The sequence below is a fragment of the Silene latifolia genome, unplaced genomic scaffold, assembly GCF_048544455.1.
Source record: "Silene latifolia isolate original U9 population unplaced genomic scaffold, ASM4854445v1 scaffold_154, whole genome shotgun sequence".
Classification (NCBI taxonomy): domain Eukaryota; kingdom Viridiplantae; phylum Streptophyta; class Magnoliopsida; order Caryophyllales; family Caryophyllaceae; genus Silene; species Silene latifolia.
The window spans coordinates 428,690-442,117 of NW_027413140.1; the positions used below are offsets into that span (position 1 = coordinate 428,690).

A 13,428-nucleotide genomic window follows, 5' to 3' on the forward strand; every position below is an offset into this window, starting at 1 on the left:
ATAAACTCATATTTATGCATAAGTTAATTACCCTAACCTCTTAGGACTCAAAATATAGTCTTCACTAATAATTTTGACCATAATTAACTTTTATTTACAAAATTGTTCATAAATGGACCAAAAATTACAAAAATAAGCTTTTAGACTTCAAATAAATCCAAAAATTTCAAATAAATTCAAAATTTGAAATTTAAACTCATGAACATTCTGGAAAAATTCCATGACACTCATAATGTTCAAAAACTTAGGTTAAAAAAAAATTTCGAAATTTTCCCCCGGAAAAACAATGTTGCGGTTTATCGATTTTTAATAAAATAATCATAAAAACATGGAAAAATTATTTTCATTAACTTTTCAATTTTAGATCTGAAAAAGATAATAAAATGCAACATTAGACGTTTTTCCTAAGTCATAGATTATGTTTTATTAATTTTCCACTAATAATGTCACTATTTATGCTATTTTTCTTCAAAAATTCATAAAGCATGCAAAAAGACTTATTTATAGCCAATTATTTTACACACATCTTGTAAAATTGCATGTGACAACATATTAATTTTCTATGACCAGATTCGAAATTTAACTCATATTAACCTATTTTTCTCTTAAATCCATATTTAATAATGAAAAATTCATTTTTCGAGCATAACAAGTGCAAAAATTATGAAAAATTACAGGTTATCTCAAAATAATATATGTGATAACATATCCAAAGATCAACTTAAAATTCGAAGTATAGCTAATTTTCGACCAAAAATGACATTTTTACTCATAAAATCACATTTAAATGCCATTATTGTAAAATATGAACAATAAAAAACCGAAAAATTAACCAAAATATCCTAAAACATTTTAGGACCAGAAATATTAACATGCATGTGATAATTTCGTGATATATCATAATAACACAAATTTTACAAGTTTTATTTGTTATTCATATAACTCGGAAAAACTTTTAACCAATTTGCATGCAAACAACCGTGGCTCATGATACCGATTGAAGGAAATGTAGATTCATATACATATTTAACATACTCATATATGTCTAATTAATTTGTCATAAAATTAAAACGGATTTTATGCATGCAAACATTAATAAAAGAGAAGAGAAATAATGTCCTTACATTGTAGATTTCGGTTTAAAGGGCACAAGAGAGATCACCTTTCTCTCTTGTTCTTGAGCTTATCCTTATGGAAGAACAAAGATCTAAGTATAAGATCTCTCCCCAAGCTTTATACCCAAGGCATAACACTTAATCTAATTAATATTATAAGTACTAGTATAATATTAATGTAGTGAAAATTGAACCAAAAATATTTTGGTTTTAAGCTCCTAAAACCGTGTAGAGGAGAAGTAATTTTGGGAGTATTTTATCTCTCTAATTTTAGCAAGGAAAGTAGAGAGTAAATCTTTTTATTTCTTACACTAAAAATAATGTATGAATGAATGAATAATTTTTAGAGGAGAAAACCCTCTAAATGGCCTAGGAAAACCGGTGGTGGGAGGGGCCTTTTGGGAGCCAATGCATGCCCATATTTGTCTTCACAAGATAAATAGGGTTGCATGGCTACTATTAGCTTTTAATCATTATGTTTTCTATTTAATAATATAAACACAATTCATGCCTAATCCTCTTACATTATTTCGGCACTTTCACATAATATGGAGTCCATATTATTTTTTGTCAATTGTCTATATGTTACATGTCACATGTCACATATATTTGTTATGTAATTTTTAACATATTAAAAATTCAACGTATTAATAAAAATACGTCACATACAAAAATCGACTTAGTAATGTCATAATTACTTGTGCCAAAATATTTTACCAATTTATAAATCACAACGGATTGTATTTATAATAATTCATTCAAATCCAATTGTTTCTTTAAACAATAATTTCATCCGAGTAATGATACAATTCAATTACTCGGATCAGTATCTCATTTAATCACATTTCAATTTGATACGTAAATTTTACTTCCAAAATCGTCCGTCAATTTTCAAGTAATTTAATTAACTCGCAACATTATACGATTAATTAAATAATCAATTAAGAGTATTGCCCTTTAGGTATGACCTAGGGGGTCAACTGATCACCACCGTCACACGACAGTAATGTCAAACTCTAGTCAGCCAACCATTACCGATATATGTTGACCAGTTGACAGTAACAATATTACTTCCCAATTGTATTCTTAAAATGAGATTTAATAATGATATTTAAATCATGTGATCGCACTATTGTTGAGGACACATTTCCCAACAGTTACTACATTACTAAATGACTAACCTAACCCTAAATTAATCAAACCTAACTAACTATGGTTTGACACGTGTACACTTGCTATTGGTTTGTGTATGGAATTCTATACACAATATGTATGTGTATCATCTTCTCGGTTTTAGATGGATCTCAAACCTTCCACCCAACAACAAGACCACATAAAAAAAAGAATAAAAATAGATAAAATACTCACCAACATCCACAATTCTCATTGTTAAACTCGTCACATTTGGATGAGAGTGACCAAAAGTCAATTTTTTTGATAAAAACTTTTTATTATTGTGTAGTGATGAATGTAAAGTAAAAATATCATGTTTAGGCATAAATGTTTTTGTTGTTGTGGATGGTCTTAGCCGTGATGAATTCATCCTAAAATCATCAAATAAAATGATGGCGTTTTCATTGGTTTACAATAATCACAATCTCAAGTTACCAATTCGACGGTTTAACTTCAAGGTGTTCAACCTGACCAAATTATTTCCCAAGTATTATGCGGAACCTTTTATTTAAAAAAGTAAAGGTTTCTGTTAGTAAGAAAGGGAAGATGGTAACAATTTGTGCATACCGCCTTCTGCTTAGCACCTGAAAACCAATTTGTGCAGTCTGTAAAGATGTGAACTACCTTAACGATTAACATTTGAAATAAGAAACAGCTCGTGCACCTCTCCATTTGACTGATTTGAAAATCGTGGCCAATTTACATATCTTGATTTGACACTTCGATAACACCCTGAATATTTACGACAAATAACTATAAAATTTGATAGATAATTCCACGAGTTCTAATCAACAAGATTTCATTACTATGCGCTTCCTTCACAAATACAAATACAATGCGACCTGCTACTAACTAGAAAAAACTAGCACTGCTTCTCTGAAAAAATTGATATGCAGGGTGAGATGGGTATAATATACTCCGTAATTGATAAGGAAGTTTGGATCATCTCACGGAATCCACCATCCTCCAATCGTGCTTCTTTCTGCGGCCTCTGTGATGGGTTTTGAGCTCTGAGAATGAATTCTCTCCCACCATCTCCATCTTAGAATCTAGGTCAACCAAATAAAAAAAATCAGAAACGTAGGTGGAAGTTGGAACTAGGTCCAATGAAGCAGTAGAATCAATGTGTTTTTGCAACCAGAGCACAAGTACCCAAACCATCTCAGAAAATCAATGTCAACAAAACATGATTTTGTTATCGACAGATCACTACTTCACAATAAGAAGCACAGTCTTATATTCTTTCTAATATGATCCAAAGTGTCAATAAATAGAACTTCTTTGTGGCTCCTTCAACACCAATAATATATTTAAAAACACAAATGGGGATATCTTCAGCAATCAGCACCATTTGAATAGGAAAAACACAATTAACTGACTCCACAATAACTCGCCAAATCACCAAAGTTCAATTATACAAACCAAAAACAAAACAAAAAAAACACAGAGACCACTATTCATCACACCATTAACCAAATCAATTTCAAGATTTCAACATGCCAAGGATTGAACAGACACCTCACAGTACAATAATAAAAACAAAAAATTGCATTATTCCAAGTCAAATTAACTTAATTAAGAGCCATTAATCACATGTTCATCATCTAAAATGCAAACAATAGAAACCACAATGTACCAAAACAGTGAGAAACGTGTAAACAAAGTAACAAAATCAATCTACGACAGCCAAACATAGTCAAGAAAGCAAACCTTCGTGAACCTTTTAACCAAACATACTCAAACATGCCCGCTTTTGTAATAATTACAACCAAACATAGTGAAGACGCAAACTTTGGCAAACATCATAACCATAAATCCTGAAAAGGTTCCAACTTTTTAAAAATTTGCACTTCTGATGAACCCAAGATAATAACAATTCACTGCAATTGGCTCATACCTCATTCCATACTTAAAACGTAATTCGTAAACAAAGCTCTTAATATCACATTATCATGCAAACCCAATGCAAACAAATATAAGAATAAGTACAACAATTCGTATATAAAGTGACGCATTACCTTCCTACTCCTACAACAAATATACCAACCTTCCAATGCTTTCAATAAAACAGACTAGAAGTCTAAAACATGGCAACTTTACTAAATTTTACTGCCAACCATTCAGAAAGATGGCGACTTGTAAAAATTACAGCCAAACGTACACAAAGATGGCCCCTTTGTAACCTTCACCTCCACACATATAAGGAATATGGACCGTTTTGTAACCTTCTCCTCCACACACACACACACACACAGAGAGAGAGAGAGAGAGAGAGAGAGAGAGAGAGAGAGAGAGAGAGAGAGAGAGAGAGAGAGAGAGAGAGAGAGAGACTGAGAGAGAGAGAGAAAGATGATGTCCCTTTTGCAAACTTTACCTCCAAACATACAGAAAGAAGGCAACTTTGGTACAGTTTACCACAAAATATAGTGAAAGATGCCGACTTGTATAAAACTACCACAAAATAAACTCAGAGATGAAGCCTTTTGTAAAATTTACCACCAAACAAACTCAAAGACCTCATTTCTTCTCATGTTAATTTTATGGGAGACCAGTGCATAAAAAATCTACCCTCCATATACCTATTAATTAACTCATTAAAATGTAACTGGCCTATCTATCTACGAGAACTTGGGAGTACTAGTTAACTCCAAACAATATAACATAAACAGCATTGAAAATTTGAATTGTTGAGTAAGCAAGACATATTAAGTTACCTGGTGTACCTCCAAGAGTCTGACCCCAGAGCATCAACAACCTAGCACCTTCCTCCTCCTCATCATCAACCTCATCCCCGTACCCGTATTCGACATCCCCTCTATAACCCGGCTCACTCCCATAGCCTGACTCATTCCCACCCCCTTCAAACCCGAACCCGACACCGACTCCTCCAACTCCCACCTCCCCACCCACATTACCTCCATTTTCCCTCCTCGCCTCACTTACATCCGACGCCCATCCATTCACATTATTCCCAAATAACTCCCCGCTAGAGTCGGTCCCACCGTTTGCCACCATGAAATCCGAACACGTCGCCGTCGCTGTAGCTGTCGCCGCCACAGACCGACACCCGCCATTTCGGGTCCCACTCCGATCACTACTCCTCCCAGAAACCGACCTTGATCCGCCTTTACGACGTCGTTTCCTCGCCATTGACCACCGGAGTTTCTCTAACCTAGATTGATGATGTTGTTGTTGTTGTTGATGGTGATGTTGGTGATTTCGAGGGACGCCACCATCATCGAAAAGGCTGAGCTTCGAGAAATCAATGGTATCGATTGATAGAGAAAATAACGACGTCGTTCTGTCTGATAAACACTGTCGTTTGGAATGGAAATTAGTTGATTTGGGGTTAGGGTTGGGGTTGGGATCGGGATCTAGGGTTTTAGACGGATTAGAAAAGGGTTTCCAAGAATGAAGCTGGAATAAACAGGAATCGATTGAAGGTCGAGATGTTAGTGATTTGGGTGACATTAATTAGGGTTTTGATTGTAGAATAGGGAAATTAGATTGGGGAAATTGGGGGAAAATGAATAGAGTTAGGTGTTAGTAATTGGGGGAGGTAGAGCAGGAGGAGGAGGAGAGTGGGAACAGCTTAAAAGTGGATTTAGTTTTCCGACATGGATTAGTAGGAGTGGGGACGGATTTGGAGGGAAAACTGAACTGGCGTAGAAGAGTACAACTGTACAATTACATAGGTTTGGTCGTTTGGATGAATGAATTTTTTCTATGGTGAAAAGTTTGCCAAATGGCAATCAAATCAAACTTCAAGGCCCCACTAACACAATTTTACTTATTTTTGCATAGGTATATTCGTCAACAAAAGTAAAAGTGCCGAGGTAATCACAAAAGTTTTGTCTTTATCTTCTTAGGTGGGTTTTATTTGATCCGCTATAAGCTTGTGACGGATATTGCCGTCACAAATGAAAATTTGTGTAATATTATACCCAAAAAAATCACTAATTCTCATTATAGACGGACAATATCCATCTATAATAAAAGACGAGCTAAATACTACTCCCTCTTATTCCGAATAAGTGTCCCATTTGGACAATGGCACGAGAATTAAGGAATATAGTTAAAATAATGAAAATTATTGTATAGGGGTAATAATATACTTTATGATTAAATAATGAAAAGTATTGAATATGATGGGTTATGGGTGGTTGGGGTGATAAATAAAGAAATGAGCTAGGGGTAGGAAAGTAAAAAACCATGTCCAAATATGGTAAATGGGACAGTTATGTGAATAGACGGAAATAACAAATGAAACAGTTATTTAGAATAGGAGGGAGTATATCATTTTTCTAATAGGACAAACAACAAGTGAGGTCGTGGGGACAAAAAATGTTTTCACTTTAATTGTATTTAATCCGTCTATAACCAGACTAGCTGCCCAAAAATAATCAAATTCAACTCAGTGGTTACACCACCTAATCTTGATTGGTTTGTATTTTTCACATGAATTGGTTTTAAACCCGTAAAATTTAGGAGTTTACTTTTTAGAATTTTAAATAAATATTTTTTATAATAGCAAAGATATAATAATTTACGGAATAATTAATTTTTCTAACTATTAATCGTATATGAGCTATCATATACTGTGTCAATTTGCATGATTAAGACCTACAAATTAGAACATATTTACTTACCCATAGCACCATTTTTTAAAATATGTAAAATAGTTGAACAATTAAATTAGTGTAAATGCTCAAGGTTGATTTTGTCTTTGAATTTGCTAATGATACTCTTGCGGTGGCTTGAATTAAATTGTCCGATAAGTTATAGTAATATGTCAGTTAAATATTCGGTATAAAAAAGTGCAAATTTAAGTTAAAATATATAATACCTCTGCATCTAATAAAACCATCTCTAATGCTAAACTCTCGCATTTATTGTAGTGACTTTTTCTTTCTCACAAGTGTCGATCTCTGTAGTAACCATTTATGCTTTTAAGTGACGTATTGCGATGGGAGTGTAACTCAAAGCCATAGCGGGATTCTTGAATTTGTTTTCAATTTTTGTGAATTGTGAATGATGAGATAATTGAGGTTACATGTAATTTTATACTGATTTTTGTAGGGCGTCTCTTTAGAACTAATTGCTTGTATTTTAGGGAAGAAATTTCGCATATCATTTGGGTCAATTATTGTAGGGATATGTAAAATGAAAAAGAGAATTTGTAAAGATTTTGTCATATTCATTGAATTAGTTAATGATATTGATACTCATAACTAAAAATTCGAAAACCTTGGTGATTATAGGAGGCTGCACTCTTATTTTTGGCAGATTGAATAATTTGTGCTTCTGTTATTTTATAGATGGAATATTCTACGTACATTCAAAATTTTCACCCTTTAATTCGCAATTTCTAAAGTCAGTATACCGAATACTTTTTTTTTTAAAATCTTGTCTTGTATTTTATGGGCTTCTCTTTAACCGCCACATAGGATTGTGCTTATAAAATAAGATGTCACGTCAGCTTCTTTGGCTACTGCATTAAAGAAATATGATGATGATATGCTTACCCCGGCTCAAATCCCCTTTCTATAAAAGCTACTCCTTCCATTCAACTCCACTTTACATGTATTCCTTTTTCGTCCATTCAACTCCACTTTACATGTTTCCTTTTGAGGCCAAGAAAATGACCATTCAATCCTTATTCACACTCCATATTTATAAAAAATGTCATCCATACCCCACACTAATCCACCATAAAACCCCACCTTTATATTTTTTTTTACATTTTTAACCCCACCATTCTCTTTCCCTATATACTTTTTATAGTTTTTTTAATCCGCTTCTTAATACCCGTGCAAAAAGTAAACATGCAAAGTGGAATTGAACGGAGGGAGTAAAACATTTAGCTTGCTCCTATTGGAGCATACTTTTTAGGGATTGGAATTTTTCTTTTTTGTGTAGGGTCCATGTTCTTTGCTCTATTTAATTGCTCTCGTATTTACAATTTGCTTTGTTGTGCATTTCATTGATCGAGGAGACCATTAAAGAAAATGTAAACTATTTCATATCTTAAATTTACATACATTCATATGTTCAAATATGTTAAAATGTACAGGCATTAAATTAATAGGATCTATAGATATGGTAAATAAACTTGATATAAAAAATAGGCTTATTTCATAGGAATAATTCAACCTAAACTCCCTCTTCTCATGTTAATCCAACCTAGTGTTTAACTGAGAAAAATCTCAACTTTGACATCATTTAGCTTGTACTAAACTAACCCCGATTTTCACCTGTTATCTCAGGTTTCTAAACAGGTGACCCATTCTCTTCTAATTTTTCTGGTTCATCAGTCCCCTTTACTTGCCATCACCATTTTCTCACCAGACCACCACCACTCCATAACACTTCGAGGGAGATATTGGCAGAGTAACGGATCGCCAGCGACCTACCTTACACCGAGCCCAAAAAATTTCAACCAAATAAACCCAGTAAAATCAAAATCCCAATCCAAAAAACTGGATTTAGTTTATATTTATGAGCTTAATTTTGATGGATTAGGCGGGGGTGAGGTGGCGGAGAGAGTGGCGAGGAGGGAGTTCCGCCGGAGCGAAGGAAGAGGAAGATAGGGAAAGGGGGTGGTTGGGGTGGAGGAGATTTGTCGGCGGCGAAATCACTGAGAACAGCGCCGGCGTTTTTAAGAGACATGGAGTAGGTACATGTGCGGCGGCGAGGGCGTTATGAGAGATGACGATAGATTTTATGAAGGTTTTACGGTCTTTATTATGGGATACTTCTTATTTGTTCTCGATCTTTGAGACGGGTATATTGTTGAATGTGAGGGTCAAAAGATTTCTGCCCATTATTTTTCTTCTGAATTTTGGGTGATTATGTAAAGTTATGGGAATTAAAAATTGATGATTATGCAAAGGTGATGATTTAATAAGAGTTTATGAGGATGATGGTGGTAGTGGTGGTTACCGGTGGGAATATAGTGGAAGTGAACGAAGATGGTGCCAGTAAAGAGGAGGAAGAAAGGGTTGATATTAGGTTTATTACAATATATAAAACAAATAATAGAAAGTAGAAAATATCAGGTGGTTTTAATTGTAACACCCCCATACTCCAAGTGCCTTACCAGGACCACTTAAGGCATGGAAGTGCTACCATCTCGGTTCCCCGAGGCAATGATAATCATAAGACAATAACGAAACAACATTTAAATAGTAATAGTTTAGTGAATGAAATACAATCCAAACCAAATGCTCAAAAATACGGGTTACATGTTCTCAAAACAACTGTCTAAACAACTAAATGAAAATGTCTGACAAACTACTAAAGCTACAGCGGAAGACTCTATCATCTGACGGTGACAATCCCAGCTAGCCCATGTATCTCTACTCATACCTGTTCAACAACTGCTCACCATCCCCGAATGGATCACCACAGTTTTTAAAACAATAAACGGGGTCAGTACTAATCACACAATTTATATAATCCAACAACACAACAAACAACACAGCTCAATCGTCACAGATATACTCCGAACTCCATCACCAACTCCTCAATACTGACTACACACTAAAGTGTGTAGCCCTGCCAGAGTGCCCATCGCAACAGGTCACTCCTCGCCGCCAGTGGGGGACCGCAGCCGTTCCTACCTAAGCCCCGCTCATCTCCGTTGAGCGAATAACCCAAATCCATTAATGTGCATATCCCTTCTATGGCGGGTTCCACAGAAGGCGAATAATGGGCGTGAAGCCACTCCCGCAAGTGACTCCACTCAGCCAGGGACGCACCCCGAAGAACACAGACTACAATCAATCACAGCTACTAAACAACAATCAAAACCAACAACCGTCACAATACTCGTATGATAACAATCAACAATCACAAATCACCACCAACACATTATGGGACTAATACTGAGTAGGGAAACCCTACCTGGAAAGCAACACAGTCAGACGATCTCAACAACTGTTATCAAAAGGCCTCCTCTACGAATCCTCCTCCTAACATAATACCACATATATCACTAACCACACAAAACTAATACAAATTCCCCAATTCCCAAAATTAGGATTTAACGAAACTTAATTAAATATAAGAAATTCAGTACGTAGATCTTACCCTCGACGCAAGGATCACAAAGATGTAAAGAAAGGTTAATTCCGACCTTCCAAGCTCCGAGATTTGTCAATAATGCGATGAATGCGAAGTACGTAGGTTGAAATCTCTTTTGAAAGTAATTAGGTTTGTAAAAGCGTATTAAGAAAGTGACGGAAGTGTTTATATATTATTACGCATTATTAACAAAACCCGACAAATCATCCCCCCGTAAACCAGCTACTCGATCGAGTAACTGACGTACTCGATCGAGTGCCGCCTACTCGATCGAATACCAAGGCTACTCGATCGAGTACCCAACAGGTCAGAAACTATTCTAAAACGCAAAACGCACTTACTCGACAGAGTAAGGCCCACTCGATAGAGTACCCAGAGACTCATAAAACCGTAGTATTACAGTCTTCCCTCCTTAAAAAGAACTTCGTCCCCGAAGTTCAAACCACATTTAAACAAAGACATACTACTATACTCCCGACACAACAACCAAAACAAAACTCAACCCGACTCAACCACTACAAGACATACCGACACAACACAGAAAGGGTGTAAAAACTCTTAAAAACTCTTTGCGATCATCTCCTACCCCCCCCCCCCCCCCAAAAAAAAAGAAACAAGGTTACGTCCCCGTAACCGTACATACCTGATAAAAAAGAAAAGGGTAACTGTAATACTCCGTATTTTAGTGGGAGTACTCGGTTGAGTACTTGGTTGGTACTCGGCCGAATGTGTGTTACAAGGCCGAATGCACTTGACCGAGTAAACCGGTTCTGCGAGTTAGACGGTTTAATTTATGTTTTGGCCAAGGTTTTTTTTATAACAGTTGAGTCATTTATAATTTCATTTTAGTATTTATAAAACCATTTCTAAACCTAGAGAGAGGGAGAGGAAGAAGAATTGTCGAGCCTTTCATTTGATTGAAGATTTCTCACCGATTTCAACCTAATTCGATTTTCCTGTTTGTAAGTCGATTTCATTCCATTGTTTATACTATTTTAAATCTTCATCTTCGAAAATTTTGAAAAGAAAGTCATGTTTATTTGATGTCTAGTTTATGCATATAAAATCTCGTAGTCAAATTCTTTATGGTTTGTCCTAGGTGATTTATTTATGAACATGTCACTGAAAAGTCCGCGAATCTGATTTGGTTGTGGAAAATGATTTGAAACCCTAATTTATATGTCGATTCAGTTATGGGGCATTTTCATACATCATCTTTTAGAGTCTAGATGATAATAGGATTTGGAATTACTGAAAAATAATGTTTTAAACTCGTTTTATGAATCAATACTTTTTATGCGACGGTTTCTGTCAGTTTTTGGAAATCAGTCTGAAAACCCTTGATAAGTTTGGAATTTGAGAAAAATACATTAGATATAATTTGTAGCTAAGACTCATGGAGTTCCAATACAATTGGCCTTGCATCAATTCGAGTGTTCTGGAACTAGTTATGCATTTTATACCGAGTCTGCCATGAGCTGGAAAATCAGAAAAAGTCGTGTTTGTTCTTTAAGTTGATATTCCTATTAAGTTACGATGAGTCTAGGTTATGTGCATGATTAATTGATTGAGTAGGTGGTAATTATACATAATTATGTTATGTAGGTGATGGATATATGAAGGATCATAATTGATTACTTGTGTGTGCTTGGATTGCGAAAAGGTAGGGTTTCTCCTACTCAGTACTGTTAATTGATTGAGATTGTATATGTTTCATAATTGTTGTTATCTGCTGATCATCGGAGGTTTGGTGTTGTGGTGACGGTGTTGGTGTGATTGTGTTGTGACAGTTGTGGTGTTGTGACAGCTGTGATGCTGTGTGTGATTGTGGTGGAGTCACTTGCGGGAGTGACTTCACACCCTAGTTCGCCCTCCGTGGAACCCGTCACGGGAGAGGATGTGCACATTAAGGGACAGGGATTGTTAGTCGCTCGTTGATGAGCTGGACTAGGTGGGGATGGGCTGCGGTCACCCACTGACGGCGAAGATTACCTGTTGTGATGGGTAATCTGGCAGGGCTACACACTTCGGTGTGTGGTCGGTTACTGTGTGAGATCGGGAGACCGGGGATGGAGGATGATCAGCCGGTTACATTGTTTGTTTGTTTATTCTTGATTGAACGGTACTGACCCCGTGTTGTTGTTTTGTAAAACCTGCGGTGATCCATTCGGGGATGGTGAGCAGATTGTGACAGGTAATGCAGATGTTTAGCTATGGGACAATCATGGGGAGTCATCACCTTGAGTCTAGCTTCCGCTGTTACAAGTTTAGCTGTCTTTGATTTCAGTTGTATTGAGTTCCTTACACTTTTATTTTGAGTTGGTATGAGATTATGTAATCGTTAAAACTCTTATGCTTTAATAAAGTTGTTTTGGATGGTTGCTTTTGATATACTAACCTCGGGCAACCGAGATGGTAACAGCCTTTCATGCTAGGGTAGTCCTTGGTAAGGTACCTTGGTATGAGGGGGTGTTACAAAGTGGTATCAGAGCCGACGATTCCGGCACCTAAAATAAATGAACCCAATGAACCTAGGGAGTCTACATAAAATGAACCCGGGGAGAGTTGTTTGGAGCTACCGCAATGACTTGGGAGACGTCCCGAAGTCGCATTAAGGCCCTTACGATCTCAAGCCGGTCACATGGGGGGAAACTGTTGTATGTTTAAGTCATGTGTGTTTGATACCTATAATTGGAATCTTGTGAAGTTGTTGGATGAATGGTGAAAGTGTTGGAACGTGGTAGTATATGAGAGGTGGATTGTGAATTCGTATATGTTAGATCTTGAGCATGAAGAATGTGATCATGTTATCTGTTTAATACTCTCTTGAGCATGAAGTATGGTAGTGGTACATATGCATATGAACATGATGATGTTAATGTTTGGTTGTTGGTAGTAGCATATGGTTTCGGTCACGCGTCTATATACATGAATGTCGTGTTTAATTTTCATGTGGGTATGATAAAAGTGCATCTATGTACTGGTTTCTTGAAGTATTGGGTCGTTATTGTTTGTTTTATGCATGTTTAAGTTGTGTTGTTAAGAAAAATTGATT

The 13,428-nt window shown here is 35.9% G+C and overlaps 1 protein-coding gene across 1 annotated transcript; it reads right to left on the minus strand.

Annotated features, from left to right (window-relative positions):
* Positions 1 to 3,027: 3,027 nt before the first annotated feature.
* Positions 3,028 to 5,955, minus strand: LOC141637878 (uncharacterized). The gene is made up of 2 exons (XM_074447289.1): positions 5,003 to 5,955; positions 3,028 to 3,337 (listed from the first exon to the last, which is right to left on the minus strand). The coding sequence occupies exons 1-2, from the start codon at positions 5,757 to 5,759 to the stop codon at positions 3,231 to 3,233; spliced, it is 864 nt and encodes a 287-aa protein (XP_074303390.1). The 5' UTR covers positions 5,760 to 5,955; the 3' UTR covers positions 3,028 to 3,230.
* Between the last annotated feature and the right edge of the window lie 7,473 nt (positions 5,956 to 13,428).